Below are 26620 nucleotides of genomic sequence, written 5' to 3'. Positions count from 1 at the left end.
CTCTGAGAATGGCTTTTGCTACAGCCCACAGTTTGGTGTGTTTTATTTCTGTTTCCATTTGTCTCATGGTACTTTTTTACTTCTCTTTTGATTTTTCTTTTGACTCATTCAGTCATTCGGTAGGATGTTGTTTAATCTCCATATATTTGTGAATTTTCTAGTTTTCTTGTAATTTATTTCTAGTATAATATCATTGTGGTTGGAAAAGATGCTTGATATAATTTCAGTCTTCTTAAATTTATTAAGACTCGTTTTGTGGCTTGACATATGGCTTATCCTGGAGAATGTTCCTTGTGTGCTTGGGAAGAATGTGTAGTCTTTCTTTTGAGTGGAATATTCTGTATATGTCTGTTAAGTTCTTAAGGTCTAAATGTGTCATTTAAGACCAATGTTTCTTTATTGATTTTCTCTTTGGATGATCTACATGTCGATGTAAGTGGTGTGCTAAAATCCCTTACTATTGTATTGCTGTCTATTTCTCTCTTTAAGGTCTGTTAATATTGTTTTATACATTTAGGTGCTCCTATATTGGGTGCATAAATATTTACCACTGTGTCCTCTTGGATTAACTCCTTTATGATTATATAATGACCACCTTTGTCTCTTATTACAACTTTGTCTTAAAGCCTTTTTTTTTCTGATGTAAATATGCTACTTTAGCTTCCTTTTAGTTTCCATCTGGATGGAATATCTTTTTCCATCCCTTCACTTTCAGTGTGTATGTCCTTACATCTGAAGTGAGTATCTTGTAAGCAGCATGATGGGTCTTTTGTTGGTTTTTAAATCTAGTCAGCCACTCTGTGCTTTTTGATTGAAGAATTTAGTCCATTTGTATTTAAAGTAATTTATGATAGGTGTGTGCTTATTGCCATTTTATTTTCTGGAAGTTTTGTAATTCCATTGCTCCTTTCTTCATCTCTAGCTCTCTCCTTTTGTGATTCGGTGATTTTCTATAGTGGTATGCTTAGATTCCTTTTTATCTTTTTTGTGTCTACTGTAGCTTTTTGCTCTGTGGGTACCATGAGGGTTACATAAAACATGTTTATAACGTCTGTTTTAAGTTGACAATAACTTAAGTTCTAACACATTCTAAATCTCTGCATTTTTACTCCCTCCCCCAATGTTTTATGTTTTTGATGTCACAATTTAGGTCTTCTTATATTGTGTATACCATAACAAATTGTTGTATTTATCGTTGTTTTTACTACTTTTGTTTTTCAACCTTCATATTAGCTTTTAGGTGATTAACCTACCACCATTGCACCATTAGATTATTCTGAATTCTTCTATATATTCACCTTTACCAGTGAGAACTATACTTTCTTGTTTCCTGCTTCTACATATTGACCTTTTGTGTCAGAGAAGTTCTTTTAACATTTCTTGTAGGGCCTATCTGGTGGTGATGAACTCCTTTAGCTTTTGGTTGTCTGGAAGACTATCTTTGCTTTAATTCTGAAGGACCACTCTGCCAGTAGGGTATTATTGGTTGGCAGTTTTTATCTGTCAGCCTTTGGATATATCATGCCATTTCCTTCTGGCCTGCAGAGTTTCTGCTGAAAACTCTGATAGTCTTTTGGGGTTCCCTGGTACATAACAAGTTGTTTTTCCCTTGCTGCTTTTAAGATTCTCTCCTTGTCTTTAACTTTTGATATTTTAATTTTAATGTGTCTGATGTGGGTCTCTTTAGGTTCCTCTTATTTGGTACTCTCTATGCTTCCTAGATCTGATGTCTGTTTCTTTTCGCAGGTTAGGAAAGTTTCCTGCAATTATTTCTTCAAATAAGTTTTCTGCCCCTTTCTCTCCTCTCCTTCAAGGACCCCTATAATTTGAAAGCTGGTCCATTTGTTGTTGCCCCATAAGTCTTTTAAGCTATTTTAGCTTTTTTTCTTTTTCATTCTTTTTCCTTTTTGCTGTTCTGATTGGATAACTTACATTGCCATAATTTCAAGTTCACTGATCCTTTTTACTGCTTCATCTAGTCTGATGTTGAACCCCTCTATTGAATTTTTCAGTTCAGTTATTGTAGTCTTCAGGTCTATGACCCCTACCTGGTATTTTCTTATAGTTTCTCTCTCTTTGTTGAAATTCTCATTTTGTTTATCCATTGTTCTCCTGAGCTCTGTGAGCATCTTTATGATCATTATTTTGAACTTCTTATAAGGTAAATCACTTACCTCCATTTGATTAAGGTATTTTCTTGAGGCTTTATCTTGTCCTTTCATTTGGAACATATTCCTGTGTTTCTTCATTTCCTTGACTCTCTGTGTTTGTTTCTATGTATTAGATAAAACAGCCCTCTCTTGCAGTCTTGGAAGAGTGACCTCGTGTAGTAGATGAACTTTATTCAACTCTGTCTTGGTTTTCTCTCAAACCTTGGTGTTGTCCAAGCAGCCTATTTATTCTTAGCTGCTCCCAGTAGTTGAGGGTACCTCAAGACTTGTCAGTGTCGCAAAAGGGAGGTTCTCAGTCAGCAGGTAGATTCAGGCTGATTGGCAAGAAGAAGCTCAGGGAGGAGCTTTTTTTTTTTTTTTTTTTTTTTTTTTTGGCAGTACGTGGGCCTCTCACTGTTGCGGCCTCTCCCGTTGCGGAGCACAGGCTCCAGACGCGCAGGCTCAGCAGCCATGGCTCACGGGCCCAGCCGCTCCGCGGCATGTGGGATCCTCCCGGACCGGGGCACAAACCCATGTCCCCTGCATCGGCAGGCGGACTCTCAACCACTGCGCCACCAGGGAAGCCCCCAGGGAGGAGCTTTTAAAGTACACAAATATACCTCGAGGGAAGACTGCTCCTTCTGCCCTGAGCCCTGGTAATAGCCAGGTAAGAAGTGTTTCTTTGTTTGTTACTTTTCTTTCGAAATCGTGAACATAAGCCCTGCTGGCCACCAGAGCCAGGCTATAAAGGGATGTGTCCTCTGGACAGCATTCACAACAATTGGGGTGCACAAGCCCCTGTCTTGGAGACACTGATGACTTGGGGCCTGGTCAGATGGAAAACATGAAGGGTAGCATCCTCTGGCCTCCTCAGTCTCTGCAGAGGATTGTAATTGGGCCCTGAATGTGTGTTTAATGATAAGCCTGCCACTCAGGTTCCAGTTCTGAAGACAAGCTTATTTGTCTCTTTCACAGTAAGATTAGGCCTGCATTTTAGTCTGCTATATCTCCACTGTGCCCTGGGGCCATTAGTCATTTAAGAACTATTTCTCCTTTTGTTACAGTGCTACGGGACCCACAATAAGTTCTGCTGTAAGTTCTGTTGACTGCCAGAGCCCAGTGAATAAGAGGTGTCCAACTGGGCAGCAACCACAAAAATCAGGGTTCCAAAGAGTGCACAAACTCCTTTCCAGGAGATACTGGTGATATGGAGTAAGACAGAGAGAGTACAAAGATGATGCTCTGGCCTCTTTCTTTGGAGGTATTTAAGTAGGCTCTTGTATGATGTTAAATTAGAAGTCTTCAGGCCAAAGCTTTAAGGTAAGGAAGTAGGCCTCTTAAACAGAAACACTGGTTGCTTTTTTGTTGGCTGCCTCTGTGCTGGGTTCCGGGGTAGGTGAGTCTGCATGCATGAGCCCTTTAAGAACTGTTTCTTGGTTCCCTATAGTGGGGGTCCCCAACCCCTGGGCCACGGACCACTACCGGTCTGTGGCCTGTTAGGAACCGGGCTGCACAGCAGGAGGTGAGTGGCGGCAGAGTGAGTGAAGCTTCATCTGTATTTACAGCTGCTCCCCACAGGTCACATTACCGCCTGAGCTCTACCTCGTATGAGCATTATGGTAAGTTGTATAATTATTTCATTACATATTACAATGTAATAATAATAGAAATAAAGTGCACAATAAATGTAATGTGCTTGAATCCTCCCGAAACCATCCCCGCCCCGGTCTGTGAAAAAATTGTCTTCCATGAAACTGGTCTCTGGTGCCAAAAAGGTTGGAGACTGCTGCCCTTTAGCCTTGTGAATCTCATGGACCCAAGGCTTGTTGGCTTTCAAAGCTAGATATTTTAGGGGCTTATTTTAGGGCCTCTCAGGTGCTGGTCTTAAAATTTGGGGTGCCAGCTGTGCTGTTCACACCTTTCACTCCTCAGGGAGCAGGTCGGGGTTGTTAGTCCCTCTTGATTGTGGGTTGCCGTGCAACAGGTGGCTTTTATGTGGATTGTGTCTCAGCCTCTACTATCCATTTCAACATAGGCTTTTTCTCATTTGCCTGATGTGTAGGAGCTGCTCAGCTAGTTTTTGGGTTTCTTTCAGAGAAAATTGTTTCATATGTACGTGTAGATTTGGTGTGACTATGGGAGGAGGGTGAATTCATCATCCTCTTATGTAGCCACTTTGAACGTAGAACTATTTCTCCCTTCAACTGTCTCAGTTTTTGCTTTGAAATATAGTCAGCTCTGTATCTGCAGGTTTCATATCCACAGGTTCTGCATCCATGGATTTTGGTATTTGCGGTGAGTCAAGGAACCAATACCCTACAGATACTGAAGGAAAACTGTATTTTGATATCTGTCATTAGGTTTGTAAATGTTTATAATTTTTATGTCTTGCTGTATTGAACCTTTCATTAATATATATATATATTTTTCTTTGTCTCTTATAACCTCTTTTGACTTAAACTCTATTTTGTTTGATATTAGTATCCCCAGCCCTGCTCTCTTTCGGTTCCTTTTTGCATGGAGTATCGTTTTCCATCCTTTCACTTTTAGTCTTTGTATCTGAAGTGATTCTCTTATAGACAGCATATGGTTGAAGCCTGTGGTTTTATCAGTTCTTCCAAACTCAGTCTTTTGTTTGGAGGATTTAACCCTTTACATTTAAATAAGTACTTATAAGGAGAGATTTATTTCTGTCATTTTGCTCTTTGTTTTTCTTGTGTGTGCCCTTAAGCTCTTTTGTCCCTCATTTCCTGCATTTCTGTCTTTTGAGAAGTGCTTAAATTTCTTTCTCATTTGCTTTGATAAACATTCTTTAGCTGTTTTCTTTGTGGTTATCAGAGGGATTATAAATAATATGCTAAAGTTACAACTCTCTTAATTTGAATTTATACACACCTCATTTCAGTAACATACAAAAATTCTGCCTGCTTACAGCTCCATCCCCACTGTTTTTGTTTTTTTATGTCACAGAATTACATCTTAATACTTTTGTACCCCTGAACATAAACTAATAATTCTTTTAAATGCATTCACTCTTAAATTTTATAGAAAACATGGAGTTACAGATGAAAGTTATAGTACCTTCAGACTAATAATTTTTTAAAATGTTAAATCATGTAGGAAAAGAAGTTCAGTTACAAGCCATTGTTACCATACTAGTAGATTTTATATGCCCATATACTAATTTTATTGAGATCTTTATTTCTCCACATGGCTTCATGTTATTGTCTAGTGTACTTTTATTTTACTTTACAGGACTGCCTTGAGCATTTCTTGGAGGTCATGTCTAGTGGTAACAAACTTCCTCAGCTTTTGTTTATTTGAAAATGTGTTGATTTCTTCCTCACTTTTTTTTTTAAAAATATTTATTTATTTGGCTGCACCGGGTCTTAGTTGCGGAGCACAGGATCTTTAGTTGCAGCATGTGAACTCTTATTTGCAGCACGTGGGATCTAGTTCCCTGACCAGGAATCAAACCCAGGCCCCCTGCACTGGGAGCTCGGAGTCTTAGCACCAGGGAAGTCCCACTTCCTCACTTTTGAAAGAAAATTTTGCCAGAAGGATTGTTGGTTGATGGTTTTCTTCGTTTAGCACTTTGAATGTATTGGCCCGCTGTTTTCTGGCCTCCAAAACTTCTGATGAGAAATTTGCTCTTATATTATTGAGGATCCATTATATGTGATGATTTGCTTTTCTCTTGCTGCTTTCAAAATCTCTCTTTACCCTTGGTTTTTGAAAATTTGATTATGTCTCATTGTGACCCTCTTTGAGTTCATCTTATTTAGAATTAGTTGAGCTTTTTGAATGTTAGCCTTCATGTCTCTCATCAAGTTTGGGACACTTTTTACCATTATTTCTTTTTTTTTTTTTTTTTAATTTTTGGCTGCATTGAGTCTTCGTTGCTGCATGCAGGCTTTCTCTAGTTGTGGCGAGCGGGAGCTACTCTTTGTTGCAGTGCACGGGCTTCTTATTGCAGTGGCTTCTCTTGTTGCGGAGCACGGGCTCTAGGTGCGCAGGCTTCAGTAGTTGTGCCATGCGGGCTCAGTATTTGTGGCTCGCAGGCTCAGTAGTTGTGGCACGTGGGCTTAGTTGCTCTGCAGCATGTAGGATCCTCCCGGACCAGGGCTCGAACCTGTGTCCCCTGCATTGCCAGGTGGATTCTTAACCACTGCGCCCCCCCCAGGGCAGCCCTTTACCATTATTTCTTCAAATAGTCTTTCTTCCCCTTTTCCTCTTGCTTTTCCTACTGGTACTCCCACAATGCATACACTGGTCCTTGTGGTTGTGTCCCACTCGTCCCTTAGGCTCTGTTTGCTTTTCTTCAGTGTTTTTTCCTTCTGTTCCTCAGTCTCCGTTTCTAGTGTCTTATCTTCAAGTTCACTGATTCATTATTCTGTCTGCTCAAATCTGCCTTTGAATTCCTCTGGTGAATTTTTCATTTTAGTTATTGTACTTTTCAGGTCCAGAATTTTTTTTGGTTTTCTGTCTTTATACTGATGTTTCCATTTTGTTCACAAATCGTCTTCTTAACTTTCTCTACATCTTCCTTTATTTCTTTGAGCATCTTTAAGACTTCTGTTTTAAAGTCTTTGTCTGATATATCTGCCATTAAGTCTTTTTCAGGGACAGATTCTTCTGAATATTTTTTTTCTTTGAATGGGCCATGCTTTTCTGTTTTTTGTATGCCTTGTGATATTTTGTTGAACACTGGACATTTTAATTTAATAATGTGGTAACTCTGGAAATCAGATTTCTCTCCCCTCTTCCCCAGTGTTTGCACTTTTTTGTTATTGTTTTAGGTTGTTTTGTTGTTGTTGTTGTTGTAGGCTGTCTGTGTGCTGAGGATCAGCCTGAAGTGTAAACTTAATGTCTAATTATGTCTTTTCTGAGCTTTTACTTGGGTATGTGCAATCATTTTCTAATTTTCCCCACATATTTAGTTTGATTTTTCATGTCCTAGTCTTTAATGTCTGACTCCTGAAAAAGAAAAGACAAAAATGATGGTGGGAAACAAAAAGCAACAGCTCTTTAAATATTCTTAATGCTACCTCAGCCAGAGGGTAGGGGCTTGCAGCAGTGACTACCCTCCTCTTTGTCTGCTTCTCTGTGATCAGCAGCCGCAATCAGCAACTGGAGCACAGATACTCAATATTTGGGGGACAGAGTCCTTTTTGCCCACTCTTGCTCCCCTAAGCTGTGTGCAGGTGGCTCCAAGAACGTGTGCACAGCTGCTTGCCATGTTGTTGGAGGGGGCATGGGTAGCTACTACTGTGCTAAGAGCTGAAATTGCCCACGATTTACTGTAACGTACGTTTAAGCCTTCTCCATGAAGTTGCAAGCCTTCAGCAGTCTCCAGAGTTCCAAAAAAGTTATATCAGACAGATTCCGCCACTGCAATTGCTTCCTAGTTGGGGAGATAGGTTCCTGGTGCTTCCTACTCCGCCATCTTCATAGAATCCTAGATCATTGAGTTTTAAACTCAAGTCTTGTGTAGATTTGCTTTTAAAGAAAAAAATCTTCTTGTGAACATCTAATTTTGGGCAAAAAAAAATATGCTACTAAGACAAATTTGCAAATAATAAATAAAACTACAAAACCATAAAACCCATATCCCCAATTCATTCAGAATAGCATCATTAATTGTAATGGACCAGTGATGTTTTGCTCAAAGTAAATTACTGCTATGAATGAGAATATACAGGTTATCTTTTTATTTTGTGGTAATATATACATAACATAAAACTTACCATTTTAACCCTTTTAAAGTATATAGTTTAGTTCACATTGTTGTGCAACCATCACATCATTATCCATCTCTAAAATGATTTCATTGTCCCACAGAGAAACTTTGTACCCAGTAAACAATAACTCCCCATTTTTCCATTTCTCAGCCACAAGTTCTTTCTTGAGTTCTGCATATCTGTCCTTTAGTGTGATTACTTAGTTCTCTTATCAGTTTGCTCTGTTGGAAATACCTTGAAATTTTCATCCGTAGTTTGCTCTGTCATTGTTTAGTATTCACTTGGAAGGAACTCATTTATATAAAGATTATCTCTGTTCTTTTGTTCATTAGCTTTATCTATTTAATTTTCAAAAAGCAAATACAAAAGAGCATGTTGTAGTCTCTCAGATGACATAGAATATACTTATAGTGATATTTTAAATTAGCATTAAAACAAAGTTTAAAAAATTTCTACAGGCTTTATACAAGTTTTGAAATATGAGTGTGAAGATACAGTTAGGTTATTCTTTATAGACATGGTATATGGTCATAAGAACATAGGCTAATGTAGTGGAATTAGAAAAGGAGGGATAGCTATGTGGGGGGGCAGAAAAGATGACCTCAGATCCAGATGTGAGAGGAGTAATAGAGCAAGGGTGACCCTCAAGAAATGGAACCTGCTATAGCAGGGGACAGATTTTATCATTAACAAGAGTACGGAAATTTGAAGGAAAAACTAATTTGAAGAAGAAAACATTTGATGCTTTATCAAGTTAAATCTACCTTGCAGGAAGAAGAGATGATTAAAGGTGTGTTTTAGGAGTTACTGGCATAAAAGAGCTGAGATTAATCACCAGATATTCTTCTGGAATGAGAGAATGCATATTCAGAAGAGCAGAGGCAAGAGTATTAGGGTTTTCTTCTAACACGGGAGACAAAAAGCAGGGACAGTGGAAGACCCAAGATATAAAATGAGAATCAGGATAATCATGCCCCAGAAGGAAAGGAAAGCATGTTTAAGATACTGGAAGTCAACAGTGTAGAATGTGGCTGATAGCATGATGGCAATAAAGGATTACAAAAAATAAAATATCATTTAATGCGATTATTTGCTGAAATTTTACTTTTTTCAAGGAAAACAGAGCTATGTTTTCAGTGCAGAATATCTGATTACAGTGTTGTTTAGAGATTATGCTATTCGTTATTTGTTTGGAATTTTTACCTCTATACTCTTCAATTTCGCAAGAATCTCTTTCTGAGTATAAAATGCTTTGTGATACTTCACTTGTTTTAGAAGTTGAAGCTAGATGATTTATTTTGTCTTTAGGTTCATCATATCTTTTAAAATAGTTTGAGGCATCTTGGGATATCAGACATTTAGGTTGGAACACTTTAAATATTCCAGCCTAAACAGACATTTTAATTTTACAAAGTACTCCTGTTACAATTTATTTTATATCTGTTTCTAATATGTAGGAAAATGGTATTATAACTTGGTTAGGTTTGTTTTATATTGAGATTAATGATTGCAGTGTTAGTAGCCACATTGGTTTTAAGAAAAATCTTACTGGCTTTAAGAAAAATCTTACTAGTTTCAATGGGAAGAGAGTAAGAAGGATAAAATGGGAATGGTTTGAAGAAATTTATAAATACTAGTTGAAACACTTATTAGTGGTTTCTTAATTGAAGTAATTATTTGTGGTATTTGCTTTTTAGAAAATCATTTCGAGAAACATACCAAGCAGATTCTGAAGGATGGGAATTGTCAAAAGATCTGAGAAGTCATCTTGGACATTTAGAATCAGAAATTCAGTTTCTAAGTACGCTTACTGGCATCAGTATAAGACATTACTCCAAGAAGACAGAGGACCTAACGAGCACTGAGATGACAGAAAAGAGTAAGCATTAGTTTCTTTCTTTCTTTTTTTTTTTTTGGCTGCACTGTGTGGCATCTTAGTTTCCCGACCAGGGATTGATTCTGGGCCCATGGCAGTATAAGTGCTGAGTCTTAACCATTACGCATCCAGGGAATTTCCAGAGTAAGCATTCATTTTAATCTAGAAGTGGTACTGAAGTTTACCTTATTATACATAGGAAATTGGTTGCCTTATCACTGAATTAAAATTCTGCAAGATAATGATTTGAATGTGTGGTTGTGGTAAACTTGTTTTGTCAAGTGTCTATTCAATATCACAGTGTGTGTAATACTCTTAAAAGCTGCCTGAGGTAGATATTAAAGAAGACACAGTCTGTCATTATGTAACTTAACAGTCAAGTAACAGCCATAAGCGACTTTAAGAACAGTAGCAGCATTAATTTGTAAATCTTAGCTGTTGTTCACTACTGACATGAGAGCTGTGTCATCTGTGGTGCTCTGCTGCTATTGAGCATGGCCTTGTGGCCAAGATAAATATTTCAAGAACTGGACCATTTGGCAGAGGAGGGTTTCTGGTCCCAATGACTTACGTTTTATTACCAAGGATCTGTGATGCACTAGCAAGTAAGGGGAAGCTAATTCAGCTGTGCGATTGGATGTTGGGAACTTGGTTTAGAAGAAGGAATCACTTTAGGAAATGCTTCCTGATTTTTCCACCAAAATAACCCTCATGACCAGGGAGAGGAAGAGTGACCCTCAGAAGGTGGTGGGCAGCTCACCTCAGTGAAACTTTGAATTACATGTAGAAATGAAATTTAGACACTTCAGGTACTTGAAAGGAATAGATGGAATACAGAGAATATGGAGAGTGAGATTTTACTGTACAAAAGTCTCACTCTTTCTTTTTGAGCCCCAGGTTTACCCCATCTGTAGAGGTACTTGGTGGTGCCCATTCAGAATGCCTTTGAATGGGCTTGATTCTGAGCTTTCCGCATTGCTGGCTTAGGTTTTAATTTTCCTGGATCTGCCAGGTTAGTTCCACTTTTTTATGTAATATCTAGCTTATCCATCTGATTTTCAGCTTCTAAAATTAGGTTACTCTCATCTTTTTCTCTTTATCCTTGTAAAATTGTGCCCTTCTGGGGGAAGGGGCAATATAGGGGTAGATTAAGAGGTACAGACTATTAGATATAAAACAAGCTACGAGGATATATTATACAACATGGGGAATATAGCCAATATTTTATAATAACTGGAAATGGACTATAACCTTTAAAAATTGTGAATAACTATATTGTCCATGTGTAATGTATGTGTATTGTACAGCAACTATACTTCAGTTTTTAAAAAAAGAGAATTGTGGGGACTTCCCTGGTGGCGCATTGGTTAAGAATCTGCTTGCCAGTGCATGGAACATGGGTTCGAGCCCTGGTCCCGGAAGATCCCACATGCCGTGGAGCAGCTAAGTCCATGTGCCACAACTACTGAGCCTGTGCTTTAGAGCCCACGAGCCACAACTACTGAGCCTGCGTGCCACAACTACTGAAGCCCACTCGCCTAGAGCCCGCATGCCTCAACTACTGAGCCCATGTGCCGCAACTACTGAAGCCCGCGCGTTCTAGCACTCACATGCCGCAACTACTGAGCCTGCGTGGTGCAACTACTGGAGCCTGCATGCCTAGAGCCCATGAACCGCAACAAGAGAAGCCACCACAATGAGAAGCCCTCGCACTGCAACGAAGAGTAGCCCCCACTCACCACAACTGTAGAAAGCCCATGCGCAGCAACAAAGACCCAACGCAGCCAAAAATAAATAAAATTAAAAGAAAAAAAGAAGCTCTATCAATTTCTTTTTAAAAAAACTAAATAAAAATTAAAAAAAGAGAATTGTGCTCATTTAAAAATACCTTCATTAGCAAAAGTAGATGGTAATAAAGTCAGAATAATGGTTCTCTCTTGAGGGGGACATAGTGTATAGCCTGGAAAGGGCATGAGGGAACGTTATGGGGTACTTTAAACTTTCTGTATCTTGATCTTAGTGGTGGTTACATGGGAAACACGTGTAAATATATACATATATATATATATGTGTATATATATATACACATATATATATATCATGATGTATACTTAAGAATAGGGCATTTTATGCATTTGAGTATTCATGTTATACCTAAAAAAATACTTTTGCTGTCATTTTAGTAAAGTTTTGAGGGTTAACTGAGGTAAATACATGGATTTAATTTATTGTCTAACTAGGTCTAGATAATGTTGAAAAAATGAAAAATATCTAACAGTTATCATGATTCAAGTTTGTCTAGGGTCATACTAACATATTTCTGTTTCTTACCTTAATCTTTGGTATAATCAATAACTAGAAAGTACAAGTTGTCTTTAGTCTTATTTTGCAAAGGCCATCAATTTGGTGCACATTCTTCCAGGTATTTTCGATGCAAATACACTCTCACACACATACCCACGTATATTATAGGTATCCACACAAAATTAAATAATAGATATTTAAAGGAAATTGTTATTTTCAAACAAAAATATTTATTTTTATGATTTACAGGTATAAAGAAAGTTCTGCAGAGACACAGATTATCAGGAAATTGCCACATGATTACGTTTCAACTTGAATTTCAACTTCTGGAAATCCAGGTAAATTAAGAATACATGTGGTAGATAACACAGATTCTGCTGCTATGAAATAAAAACTCCCACACCCCAGTCTTCAGCAGTGGCTGAGTTGAGGAGACGTTCTTGAGCTAGGGCCCCCTCGTAGCACATTTGTGCAAAGTGGTACCATTAAAAATAAATTTTAAGTATGAATACCCCAGCAACTGCGTGCAGTAGGATTGTTGCTGAGAGCATAGTGCTTTATTGGAGGGCAGTTAGTAAGATATTCCTGGGCTTCCAGTGCAAGCCCCGAGGTCATGGAAACAGTCTTGGATGCCCTCAGTCATCAGCTGATATCTCAGTCATCTATTATCTATTAGTTATCTATTGCTGCTTAACATTTTCTCCCAAGTTTAACAGCTTAAACCAACAAAACACATTTATTATCTCACCATTTTCTGTGGTTCAGGTATTTGGGAGCAGCACAGTTGGTGTTCTTGCTCAGGGCCTCTCCTATAGTTGTGGCCATGTGGGATCACTACAATCTGAAGACTGCTCAGGGCTGGAGGGTTAGACTTCAAGGTGGTTCACGGTTATGCCAGCAAGTTATACAGGATTGCTGAGACACAACATAGGAGGAAGATACTCTTGGTAGGATTTTCACATAAAATCAGAAAGCAGACAGAATATTAATGTGCAGCCCCTGGCCAGGATAGGGCAGAACAAGACTCAGACATCTTCAAAGTCTGGCTCCAAGAAGAATGGGATCCAGGCATAATTTTGAGAAATGATCAATCCTGGGCACATGCTTTGATAGCAGAAGGCAATTTCAACCCGTTGGTTTTATGAGTTTGGACGTACAGGGAATATGTGTAGAGGAGAGGAACAGGGAAGGGCAGGCACACTGCCTTGGCCTCAGTTCGTCAGATAACTAAAGTGGATGTAGATCAGTTGTCACAACCAAGTCATAGGGATCTGCTGCTTGCTTGCATTCACAGTCATGTGCCTGGGTTCCTCATGCTTATCCTCAGCCACAGAAACAGCCTCAAGTTGTCCCTTTTTGTATGCAACGGGAGTTGATGTCACATATCAGAAACTGTCCCCAACTAGTCAAGAGTAACTGGGTCCAGGTATCTGGGCCAGAGGTTTTGCTTCTTGAGAACTCTTTGCAGTCTATGTCCGTGGTTGTCACCACAGACCCCGGCAGGCTGAGAACTGACTGAGGGATATCTAGGCCTCTCATCTGATGGCAGAGTTTCCAGCTTGCTCCCACCTCAGAGTATCCCCGTTTAGTCTGTCAAAGTGACCAAGAACATCCACATCCAACCGGATGCCAAAGCCGGTTGAGTAGGATGTCATGGACATGGGTGATGAGTGTCCCTAGGGAAGGTAAACTGATCCCAGGTTGGCACCAGGCCTTAGAGCCATGCAGAGTCACCAAGATGATATTGTAGTTCTGTATGACCTCAAACATCATCTGCTGAAGACTAAAACAGAATATGGACCCAAATGGGTTGATCTCATTTAGGATGAAAAGCCCATGCCAGGACTCCAGACTTCTCCTTTGTGTGGCCCAGAAATTCCTGGATGTTGTCTCGTTGCATAAGGCTGCATAGTTGGACAACTGCCTTTTCTTTCTTTATGGCTAATGTGATCCTAAGCTCAGAGTGGTGAGATACCAAATGCTTACCTGCATTCTGCCCTCCATTAATGGCCAGGCCTATAATCTGTGTCGGGTTGGCAGAGTCAGAGGTTTGAGGTCTAGTTCCATGTCTGAGAACACCTGCACTATCAGTGTATACATTGTCCAGGAAACTGCTCAGGGTCATCCTAGTAGCCTTGGGGTCCTACAGGCTTTTTCTGCTGTTGGCATTCACCTTTTTTATAGTTACTTCCTGACTTATCTGGAGAGAAGTTAGACTGCTAGCAAAATTAGGCTTATCCTTGGGAGGATGTCCACAAGTCCAACAGAGAAAAGAAAGACCATCCTCTGAAGTTGAGGTGAACGAGCTGCTCAGTGGAGCTATACATTCCAGGATAGGTTGTGGCCAGATTGATTAGTGTGCTCATTAGTGGGAATTTGGCCTGAGAGATAAAATAGCCTGGAATATTTTAATTTCATTTTGTTGAAGTTCCATACTCTGGTCACCTTAAGCCTCTGAAGAAAAGCATCAAGTGGTAATTTGATCACATCATGAGTTAGATCAAGGATGAGGTTTCAGTTTGGGGGCATTTTTTATAATGCGACGTGCTTCTTAAGAATGGCTATTACCTGACCAGAGGCATTCCCAGCATGAACTGGCACTGGGCCCCTGCAGCTCCCATAGTAGCTTAGCTTGATGGTCCTGGGTGGCCACCATGAAGCCACATAGACAGGACCAGAGCCATGTGGGCCCTACCATACAGGACCTGCTACCCCTGCTGTAGTGGCTATGCTCCCTACCTCCTACCAGGCAGTAGTGGCACCAGCCCAGACCTCACCTTTTAAGCTAATATTCTGATCCCCATACCACCAAAGCATGATTGAAAACTTTGTAACCATTTAGTATTGGCCTAAAGTTATACTGTTAGCTCACATGTTGAATGAATTAGAATTAGTTGAGCTGCACATAACAGAAAACTTAAAAATAAGGAAGGTTCAAAGTACTAGTTTATTTCTCTGTTGCTTAAACAAAATTGCAGGATATGTTTTCAAGGGCTAGTATGGTGGTTTCATGATCATCAGGCTCTGCCATCACCCATGTGACTTCCAAATCATAGTGCAGTTATCACTTTAGCATTTCAGACATCGGGAAAGGGCTGGGCAAACCAGGGCTCACCTTTTCCATTGAAGGACACTTCTCAGAAGTTGTAACACCCATCGTTTTCACCTACATTCTAATGGCCAATAAATTAGTGCAAGGGAGGCTGGAAATTTAGCCTTCATTATGCATGGCCATGTAGCCAGTGAAAAAATCGGAGCAAGAAAGAAGTACAAATATTGGGGACTACCAGCAGTTTCTGTCCCACATGCTTTAGGGGATGCAGGAAAAAAATATATAAGGAGAGGAACAATTTATATTCTTTGAAAGACATAGAACACAGTAATTGCTGAATCTCTAAAGGGACATAAGTTGTCATTATATACATTTCAAAGTATGTAGATGCTTTTCAACTGCTTGGTTTTACCTAATTTGCTACAAAAAGAGCATGCTGTCCCAGGCTATGTTAAGAACACTCCCTTTCTCTCTGCACCTTTCCAGTTTTATGATTTTTATTATTTATTGGTAAACCCTCAGATGTTCTAGACCTACTTGGGTAAGTATATTTTTAGAACTATATCTCTAATGGGATTGCCAGGTTAAAGGAGATTTACATGTAAATTCTGATTGATAGTACCAAACTGCCTTCTAAAATAATTTTACTGTTTTACGTGTTGAGCAGATTTTTATAGTTGAGACTGATAGAAAAAAAACAGTCATAGATAGCAACCTTCTGTGTTCTAAAACACTTTTTAAAACAAAATTTCCACTAGAGGGAGACATTTAACTATCAGAAAATTAAAAAGTAACCTAAACAATAAAATTATCTTACTTGTAGAATATTGTTATAATAAAATCATGATAGTACAATGTTAGAAACCAAAGTGACCTAAAATCATATTAATAGAATGCTGGGACCAAAAGTGACCTTATAGATTATCTAGGTCAACCCTCTTATAGGGAAATACACCCAGAATGTTTGAATGATTACCCATGTTGGCACAGCTATTATTGTCAGATGCAGTTGGAGCATATAACTCTTTTCCCCAGATTTACCCTCTGGTGTTGTTAGTGCTAATGTACTGTTTGTGAGGAGTTGCAAGAACATTATAATTAACATGTGTCAGCATTCACAATCCATGCAGCATAATAAGTCAAATGGGTGGCAGTTTCTGGGGGAAGTGACAGTTGAGTATGTTTTCATAACTGCTCTCCCTGAAATGCAATGAAATGAAAAAAAAGATTCAAAAATAGGGAAAATTTTAAATTAAAAGAATATTTGGTCCTGGCACAACTTCAACTACTGGGAGCTATAAAAAATAAAATTGGCAGCTTGGATAATCATAAAGGTTTGAGAGACAACCAAGAACTAGGGCAGGGTTGAACAGTAAGGTTCATCTACACAAGGCCAGCCCTTCAAGACTGGAGAGGTGACTGTTTCATGTAATGCATAGAAACCAACATAGATAATCAAGTAAAACGAAGAAACAGAGGAATATGTGTGAAACAAGAAAGAACAAGATTAAACCTCAGGAAAAATCCTTAACGAAACAGAGATAAGTAATTTACCTGATAAAGAGTTCAAAGTAATGGTCATAAAGATGCTAGCCAAACTCAGGAGAAGAATGGATGAACACACGGAGAACTTCAACAAAATATGGAAAATATAAGAAAGTTCCAAACAGAAGTCCCCAAGCTAAAGAGTACAATAACTGAACTGAAAAATACATTGGAGATTTTAATAGCAGACAGCATGAGACAGAAGAAAAGATCAGTGAACTCAAAGACAGGGCACAGGAACTCACCAAATCAAAGCAGCAAAAACGAAAAAGAATGAAAAAAAAGTGAAGATAGCTTAAGGGATTTATGGGACAACATGAAGTGTGCTAACATTCACATTACAAGGAGTTCCAGAAGGAGAAGAGAAAGGGTCTGAAAACATATTTGAAGAAGTAATGGTGGAAAACTTCCCTAAACTGTGAAAACAGTTCTCCAGATCCAGGAACCCCAGAGAGTTCCAAATAAGAGGAACCGCAAAAACCCCACACTGACACATTAAAATTAAAATACCAAAATTTGAAAACAAGGAGAGACTCTTAAAAGCAGCAAGAGAAAAACAATTGTTACGTACAAGGGAACACCCTAAAGACCTTAAGCAGATTTTTCTGGGGAAACTTTGCAGGTCAGATGAGAGTGGCATAAGTATTCAAAGGGCTGAAAGAAAAAAATTTCCAACCAAGAATTATCAACCTGGCAAAGTTATCATTCAGAATCGAAGAAGAGGTAAAAGAATTTTGCAGATAAGCAAAAGCTAAAGGAGTTCATCACCACTAAATCAGCCTTAAAAGAAATGTTAAAGGGATTTCTTTAAGCTGAAAAGAAACGGCACTAATTAGTAACAGGAAAACATGAAAGTATAAATCTCACTGGTAAATGTAAATATGTAGTATAGGTAGTGAATTCATCACTTATAAAGCTAATACATAGGTTAAAAGACAAAAATAGTAAAAACAACTAACTACAATAATTATTTAAGGGATATACATGATAAAAATATGTAAAATGTAAAATCAAGAACATAAAACATTGAGGGGGAGAGTAAACATGTAGAGCTTTGGAATGTGTTTAAGTTGTTATCAACTTAAAAGAGACTGTTGTAAATGTAAGTTGTTATTTGTAAGCCTCATGGTAACCATAAAGCCAAAACCTATAGTAGATACACAAAAGATAATGAGAAAGGAATATTAGCATACCACTAAAGAAGGTCATTTAACCACAAAGGAAGAAAGCAAGAGAAGAACAGAGAAACTACAAAACACTAGAAAATAATGAACAAAGTGGCATTAAGTACATACCTATCAATAATTACTTTAAATGTAAATGGACTAAATTCTCCCATCAAAAGAAATAGAGTAGATAAACAAATAAAAAACAAGACCCCTCTGTACACTGCCTACAAGAGACTCACTTCAGGTATAAGGACACACACAGACTGAAAGTGAAGGGGTAGAAAAATATATTCCATGCAAATGAAAACCAGAAGAAATCTGTGGTAGGTATACTTATATCAGACAAAATAAACTTTTAAAAAAGGCGATAATAAGGGACAGGAGGGCACTACATAATGATAAAGGGGTCAATTCAACAAGAGGATATAAGATTTATAAATATTTATGCACCCAGCAGAGGAGCACCTACATATATAAAGCAGATATTGACAGACCTAAAGGAGAAACTGACAGCAATATAATAATAATAGGGGACCTTAAATTGATCACACATCAATGGATAGATCATCCAGGGAGAAAATCAGTAAGGAAACATTGACCTTAAAGAACACGTTAGACCAGGTTGACTTAACAGATGTATATAGAACATTCCTTCCAAAAGCAACAGCATACACATTCTTTTCAGGTATATATGGAACATTCTCCAGGATAGAACATATATTCTTTTTTTTTTTTTTGCGGTACGCGGGCCTCTCACTGTTGTGGCCTCTCCCATTGCTGCTGAGCACAGGCTCCGGACGCGCAGGCTCAGCGGCCATGGCTCACGGGCCCAGCCGCTCCGCGGCACGTGGGACCTTCCCAGACCGGGGCACGAACCCATGTCCCCTGCATCGGCAGGCGGACTCTCAACCACTGCACCACCAGGGAAGCCCCATATATTCTTATATGTTATAAGTCTTAAATATAAGAAGGTTGAAATGATGTCAAGCGTCTTTTCCAACCGCAGTGGTATGGCTAGAAATCAATTACAAGAAGAATACTGGAAATTTCACAAATATGTGGAGATTAAAAACATGCTACTGAACAACCAATGGGTCAAAAAACAAATGGAAGCAAAATAAAGAAATACCTTGAGGCTAATGAAAATGGAAATACAACATACCAAAACTTATGAACTACAGTAAAAGCAGTTCTGAAAGGGAAGACCATGGCAATATACGCCTATCTAAAGAAACAAGAAAAATCTCAAAACACTTAACTTGATACCTCAAGGAACTGAGGTATAAAGATAAAGAAGAACAAATGAAGCCCAAAGTTACCAGAAGGAAGGGAATAACATAGATCAGAGGGAATTCCCTGGTGTTCCAGTGGTTGGGACTCTGTGCTATCACTGCCGAGGGCCTGGGTTTGATCCCTGGTTGGGGAACTAAGATCCTGCAAGCCACTTGGTGGGGCCAAAAACAAACAAACAAAGCAAAGCAAACAAAAAAACCTATGAACATAAATCAGAACAGAAACAAATGAAATAGAGACTAAAAAGACGTTAGAAAAGATCAATGAAACTAAGAGCAGATTCTTTGAAAGGATAATCAAAATTGATAAATCTTTAGCTAGACTCACCAAGAAAAAAAAAAGACTCAAATAAAATCAGAAATGAAAGATGAGTCATTACAACTGCTACCACAGGAATACAAGGGATCATAAGAGACTACTGTGAACAATTATGCACCAACAAATGGATAAACTCCTAAAAGCAACCTTCCAAGACTGAATCAGGAAGAAATAGAAAATCTGAACAGGCCAGTTACTAATAGGGAGATTGAATCAGTAATTTAAAACCTCCCAACTAAAATCCAGGACCAGATGGCTTCACTGATGACTGCTACCAAACATATAAAGAGGAATTAATACCAGTGCATCTCAAACTCTTCCAAAAAGAGGAGGAACACTTCTGAACTTACTTTAGAAAGCCAACTTACTCTGATACCCCAAATAGACAAGGGCACAGAAAAGAAAATTATAAGCCAATATCCCTGGTGAACATAGATGTAAAAATCTTCAACAAAATATTAGCAAACTAAATTCAGCAATACATTAAAAGGATCATTCACAATGATCAAGTGGAACTTATTCCAGGGATGCAAGGATGGTTCAACATTTGCAAATCAATCGATGTGCTACACCACATGAACAAAAAAGAAGGATAAAACATCATATGATTATCTCAATAAATGCAGAAAAAGCATTTGATAAAATTCAGCAACAATTTATGGTAATAACTTCAACAAAGTGGGTATAGAAGAGCTTTTGCACAGAAAAGGAAACCATAAACAAGATGAAAAGACAACCCTCAGAATGGGAGAAAATATTTGCAACCAAAGCAACTGACAAAGGACTAACCTCCAAAATATACAAGCACCTCATGTAGCTCAATATCAAAAAACAAACAACCCAATCCAAAAATGGGCAGAAGTCCTAAATAGACATTCCTCCAAAGAAGATATACAGATTGCCAACAAACACATGAAAGGTTGCTCAACATCACTAATTATAAGAGAAATGCAAATCAAAACTACCATGAGGTATCACCTCACACCGGTCAGAATGGCCATCATCAAAAAATCTACAAACAATAAATGCTGGAGAGGGTGTGGAGAAAAGGGAACCCTCTTGCACTGTTGGTGGGAATGTAAATCAATACACCCACTATGGAGAACAGTATGGAGGTTCCTTTAAAGACTAAAAATAGAACTACTGTATGACCCAGCAATCCCACTACTGTGTATATACCCTGAGAAAACCATAATTCCAAGAGAGACATGTACCACAATGTTCATTGCAGCACTGTTTACAATAGCCAGGACATGGAAGCAACCTAAATGTCCATTGACGGATGGACTATTACTCAGCCATAAAAAGAAACGAAACTGAGTTATTTGTAGTGAGGTGGGTGGACCTAGAGTCTGTCATACAGAGTGAAGTAAGTCAGAAAGAGAAAAATACCGTATGCTAACACATATATATGGAATCTAAAAAAAAAAAAAAAAAAAGGTTCTGACGAACCTAGGGGCAGAACAGGAATAAAGACTCAGACATAGAGAATGGACTTGAGGACATGGGGAGGGAGAAGGGTAAGTTGGGACGAAGTGAGAGAGTGGCACTGACATATATACACTACCAAATGTAAAACAGATAGCTAGTGGGAAGCAGCCGCATAGCACAGGGAGATCAGCTTGATGCTTTGTGACCACCTAGAGGGGTGGGATAGGGAGGGTGGGAGGGAGACACAAGAGGGAGGGGATATGGGGATATATGTATATGTATAGCTGATTCACTTTGCTATACAGCAGGAACTAACACAACATTGTAAAGCAATTATACTCCAATAAAGATGTTTAAAAAATTAAAATAAATAAATAAACTAGATAGCTAGTGGGAAGCAGCCACATAGCACAGGGAGATCAGCTCCATGCCTTGAGACCACCTAGAGGGGTGGGATAGGGAGGGTGGGAGGGAGATGCAAGAGGGAGGAGATATGAGGTTATGTGTATACGTATAGCTGATTCACTTTGTTATACAGCAGAAACTAACACAACATTGTAAAACAATTATACTCCAATAAAGATGTTAGAAAAAGATAAAAGTTATTATAAAATGTTTAAAAAAGTGGGTATGGAGGGAATATACCTCAAAATAATAAAGGACATGTATGATGAGCTCATATCTAACTTCATACTCAATAGTGAAAAGCTGAAAGCTTTTCCTGTAATATCTAGAATAAGACAAAGGATGCCCTCTCTTACCGTGTTTATCCAACACAGTATTGGAAGTTTTAGCCAGATCAGTTAGATTAAAAAAAAGAAATAAAAGGCATCCAAATTGGAAAGAAAGAAGTCATACTGTCACTATTCATGACATGTTATTATTTATAGAAAACCCTAAAGGCTCCACCAAAAAAAAAAAAAAGAACCAGAAAAACTATTAGAACAAATGAACTAATTCAGTTAAGTTGTAGAATACAAAATCAATAAATCTGTTGCATTTCTATACCCTAATAATGAACTATCAGAGAAATTAAGAAAACAATTTCATTTACAATAGCATCAAAAAGAATAAAATACCTACAAATAAGTTTAACCAAGGAGGTGAAAGGGCTGTGCACTGAAAAGTCTGACATTGATGAAAGAAGTTTATAACACAAATAAGTAGAAAGATACTCCATGCTCATAGATAGGAAGAATTAATATTGTTAAAATGTCCATACTGATGAAAGTTATCTACAGATTCAGTGCAATCCCTACCAAAATTCCAACGATGTTTTTCACAGAAATAGAAGAAACTCTTAAAATTTGTTTGGAACCACAAAAGATCCCAAATAGCCAACGCAATCTTTTTTTTATTAAATAAATTTATTTATTTATTTTTGGCTGCATTGGGTCTTCGTTGCTGCATGCGGGCTTTCTCTAGTTGCGGTGAGCAGGGGCTACTCTTCGTTGTGGTGTGCAGTCTTCTTATTGCGGTGGCTTCTCTTGTTGTGGAGCATGGGCTCTAGGCGTGCGGGCTTCAGTAGTTGTGGCTTGCGGTCTCTAGAGAGAAGGCTCAGTAGTTGTAGCGCATGGGCTTAGTTGCTCCACGGCATGTTGGATATTCCTGGACCAGGGATTGAACTCGTGTCCCCTGCATTGGCAGGCGGATTCGTTTTTTTTTTTTTAATTTTATAAATTTATTTATTTATTTATTTTTGGCTGCGTTGGGTCTTTGTTGCTGTGTGCAGACTTTCTCTAGTTGTGGCGAGCAGGGACTACTCTTTGTTGTGGTGCGCAGGCTTCTCATTGCGGTGGCTTCTCTTGTTGCAGAGCACAGGCTCTAGGCGCACAGGCTTCAGTAGTTGTGGCATGCGGGCTCAGTAGTTGTGGCTTGCGGGCTCTAGAGCACAGACTCAGTAGCTGTGGTGCATGGGCTTATTTGCTCCGCGGCATGTGGGATCTTCCCGGACCAGGGCTCGAACCCGTGTCCCCTGCATTTGCAGGCGGTTTCTTAACCACTGTGCCATCAGGGAAGTCCCTGGCAGGCGGATTCTTAACCACTGTGCCACCAAGTCCCTCCTAAGCAATCTTGAGAAAGAAGAGTAAACCTGGAGCTATTACGCACCTTGATTTCAAACTACATTACAAAACTATAGTGGTCTAAACAATATTGTGTTGGCATAAAATGGATACATATGTCAATGGAACAGAATAGAGAACCGAAGAAATAAACCCATGCATATACGGTCAATTAATTTATGTCAAAATAGCCAAGATTATAGAAAGGGGAAAGGATAGTCTCTTCCATAAATGGTGTTGGGAAAACTGGATAGCCACATGCAAAAGGATGAAACTGGACCACTCTTACATCATACATAAAACCTAACTCAAAATGGATTAAAGATTTGAATGTAAGACCTGAGACCATAAGACTCCTAGAAAAAACATAGGTGGTAAGCCCCTTGACATCATTCTGGTGATGATTTTTTGGATTTGACACTAAAGGCAAAAATAAACAAGCAGCTACATGAACCTAAAAAGTTTCTGCACAGCAAAGGAAACCATCAACAAAATTACAAGGCTGAATGGGAGAAAATATTTGCAAGTCATGTCTGATAAGGTGTTAATATCCAAAACATGTAAAGAACTCATAAAACTCAATAGTGCAAAAAACAATCTGATTAAAAATGGGCAGAGGATTTGATTAGACATTTTTCCAGAGAAGACAAACAGAAGACCAGCAGGTACATGCAAAGGTGTTCAACATTACACTATTCATCAAGGAAATGTAAATCAAAACCACAATTAGCTATAACCTCACACTGGTTAGAATGTGTAATGTAAATAATACAAGAAATAACAGGTGTTGGTGAGGATGTAGGGAAATGGGAATTCTTGTGCACTGTTGGTTGCAATGTAAATTGGTGCAGCCACTATGGAAAACAATATGGAGGCTCCTCAGAAAGTTACAATATAACTGTTACATGATCCAGCAATTCTTCTGGGTATTTTATTCAAAGGAAACAAAAACACTAACTCAAAAAGATACATGCACCCCCATGTTTATTGCAGCATTATTTACAATAACCAAGACAGGGAAACAAATTTAGTGTCCATCGATGGACGAATGGATAAAGAAAATGTGGTCTGTATATAAAATGGAATATTATTCAGCCATAAAATGAATGAAATCTTGCCATTGGTGACAACATGGATGGACCTTGAGGGCATTATGCTAAGTGAACTCAGACAGAGAAAGACAAGTACTGTATGATCTCACTTATATATGGAATCTAGGAAACAGCATAAACAAAAAGAAGAGCAAGCTTATAGATGTAGAGGATAGATTGGTGGTTGCCAGGGGAGGGGGTTGGGGGAAATGGGTGACGGTGGTCAAAAGGTACAGACCTCCAGTTAGAAAATAAATTAGTCATGGGGATCTAATGTACAGTATGGCAACTATAGTTAATAATACTTCATTGCATTTTTTAAAGTTGCTAAGAAAGTAAATCTTCAAATTATCACAAAGAAACAATTTTTGTAATTATGTGTGGTGTTGAATATTGACTGTGTGATCATTTCACAATATATACAAATATGTAATCATGATTTTGTACATCTGAAACTAATACAGTGTTATATGTCAATTATATCTCAAAAAAATTTTTTTAAAATGAATACAATCCAAAAAAAAGAAAAAAGAATACAGTCCCATATCATAGTCTCCAGAGAAAATTTACCTGATGTGATGACATTCAAACCCAAATGAAAGAAAACACTGAAATCTGATGTAGGGTATTTTGTGAAATTACAGGACCCTTTTCTTGAATGTCTTTACCCCAAATCCTTAAGTTGTAGAGAAGAATGAGAAATGCGGGCTTAAATTGACTGTGGTAGAAAGGAATGTGCTGCTGAGACTCATGCAGGGTCTTTGAGGTCAGGTTGTTTACAAGGTCCTTCCCTTGTTTGCCAACTGGGGTGGGTTGACCTCGTTAGCAGTATGACTGGCAAGGAGAGAGATGGAGAAAAAATATATTGAAGAATTCACAACACACCAAAAATAAATGAATGAATGAATGAATAAAAAATGGAGGGGCCAGTAAATCATAGGCTTTATGCTGACAGGGTACTTTGCCTATTCTAATGGGTATAAGGCCAAAATCCAAAACACTTACACATACTCAAACAAAAGACAAGGCATTTCTCTGAGATTTTTTTTCTTTTCCCCTTTTTTTTTGTTATAACAGCTCTATTGAGATGTAGTTCACATACCATATAATTCATCCATTAAAAGTATACATTCAGCAGTTTTTAATTTATTCAGCTTTGTGCAACCATCACCACATCAATTTTAGAACTTTTTTAGCACCTCAAGGAGAAACCCCATGCTCTTTATCACCCCTCATTTGCCTTTCTTCTTCCCAGACCTGACTTATCTATCTTCTATCTCTATGGATTTGCCTATTCTTGGCATTTCATAGAAATGGACTCATATAATTTGTATGATTACAAATTTTTTGACTGGTTTCTTTCACTTAGCACAATATTTTCAGGGTTCATTCATGTTGTAGCATATATCATTACTTCATTCTTTTTAAAATTTTTTTTTGGCTGCATCGTGAGGATCTATCACATTTTGTTTATTCATTTGTCAGCTGAGAAACATTTCGCTTGTTTTCACCTTTTGGCTGTTATGGATAACATTTCTGAAGATATTCATGTATAAGTTTTTAAGTGGACGTTATGTTTTCATTTTTCTTATATAAATCTAGGTAGAGAATTACTGGGTCAGATGGAAGTACCAGATTATGATTAGTATGTTGAGCATCTTTTCATAAGCTTATTGGCCATTTGTATATCATCTTTGGTGAAATGTCTGTTGAGATCCATTGCCCAGTTTTTAATTGGGTTATTTGTCTTTTCATTATTGAGTTGTAAGAATGTTCTGGAATTTGTTGTGTTTTTGTTTTGGTTTGGTTTGGTTTGGTTTTTTTTTTTGCGGTACGCGGGCCTCTCACTGTTGTGGCCTCTCGCATTGCGGAGCACAGGCTCCGGACGTGCAGGCTCTGCGGCCGTGGCTCACGGGCCCAGCCGCTCCACAGCATGTGGGATCTTCCCGGACCGGGGCACGAACCCGCGTCCCCTGCATCGGCAGGCGGACTCTCAACCACTGCGCCACCAGGGAAGCCCTGGAATTTTTTTTTGATGAGATATGGTGGTAGATGCCCACAAACAGTCTACTTTGACTACAGTTGCTCCTAACAATTCCCACTATATTCTTGAGCAGCGGAAAAAACTAAACAGTGATTATAAGCCATTAATATCCATTTCTCCAGCAGCTGAAAATACAGAAAGACAAGTCAGATATTACCCAGACAAATGGTAAACAGTCAAGCATTATCTACTCACTCTATATCCTTAGGAAATAGAAGAAATTGCTAGATCTACTCCTGTTAACAAAAAAGATCCACAGAGTACAGAACACAAAAATGGTGCAGAATTTGTTAGTCATCATTTAGAAACCTTGCCATGAAAGGAATTAGAAAATGTAGATAAATTCTCTTTGAAATAATTAATCCAGGAAATAAAAGAACATGCTATATTATAACTGCACTCTCAAATGAAAGCATTCAAAGAAAATTGAATAAGAGGGAAAGAGAGCTGGGAGAAAGAAAGGAAGAATAAAATGATTATAGTGCTGAAAAATAAATTAGAAATAGTTAGGAGTAGAATATGGAGGATAGGCTTGAGAAAAAC

At 38.4% G+C, this 26620-nt stretch overlaps 1 protein-coding gene across 1 annotated transcript in view; it reads left to right on the top strand.

Annotated features, from left to right (window-relative positions):
- Nucleotides 1-26620, top strand: part of CENPP (centromere protein P) — a 223929-nt gene that overhangs the window by 8250 nt on the left and 189059 nt on the right. Inside the window, exons 2-3 of the mRNA XM_060015048.1 lie at nt 9589-9770; nt 12321-12409. Of these exons, the coding sequence (XP_059871031.1) occupies nt 9589-9770; nt 12321-12409 (271 nt within the window). The remainder of the gene's footprint in view (nt 1-9588; nt 9771-12320; nt 12410-26620) is intronic.

The sequence above is a fragment of the Delphinus delphis genome, chromosome 6 (genome assembly GCF_949987515.2).
Source record: "Delphinus delphis chromosome 6, mDelDel1.2, whole genome shotgun sequence".
Taxonomy (NCBI): Eukaryota; Metazoa; Chordata; class Mammalia; order Artiodactyla; family Delphinidae; genus Delphinus; species Delphinus delphis.
Note: the sequence above shows the minus strand (reverse complement) of the source record. Positions and strands in the feature narration are given on the sequence as shown.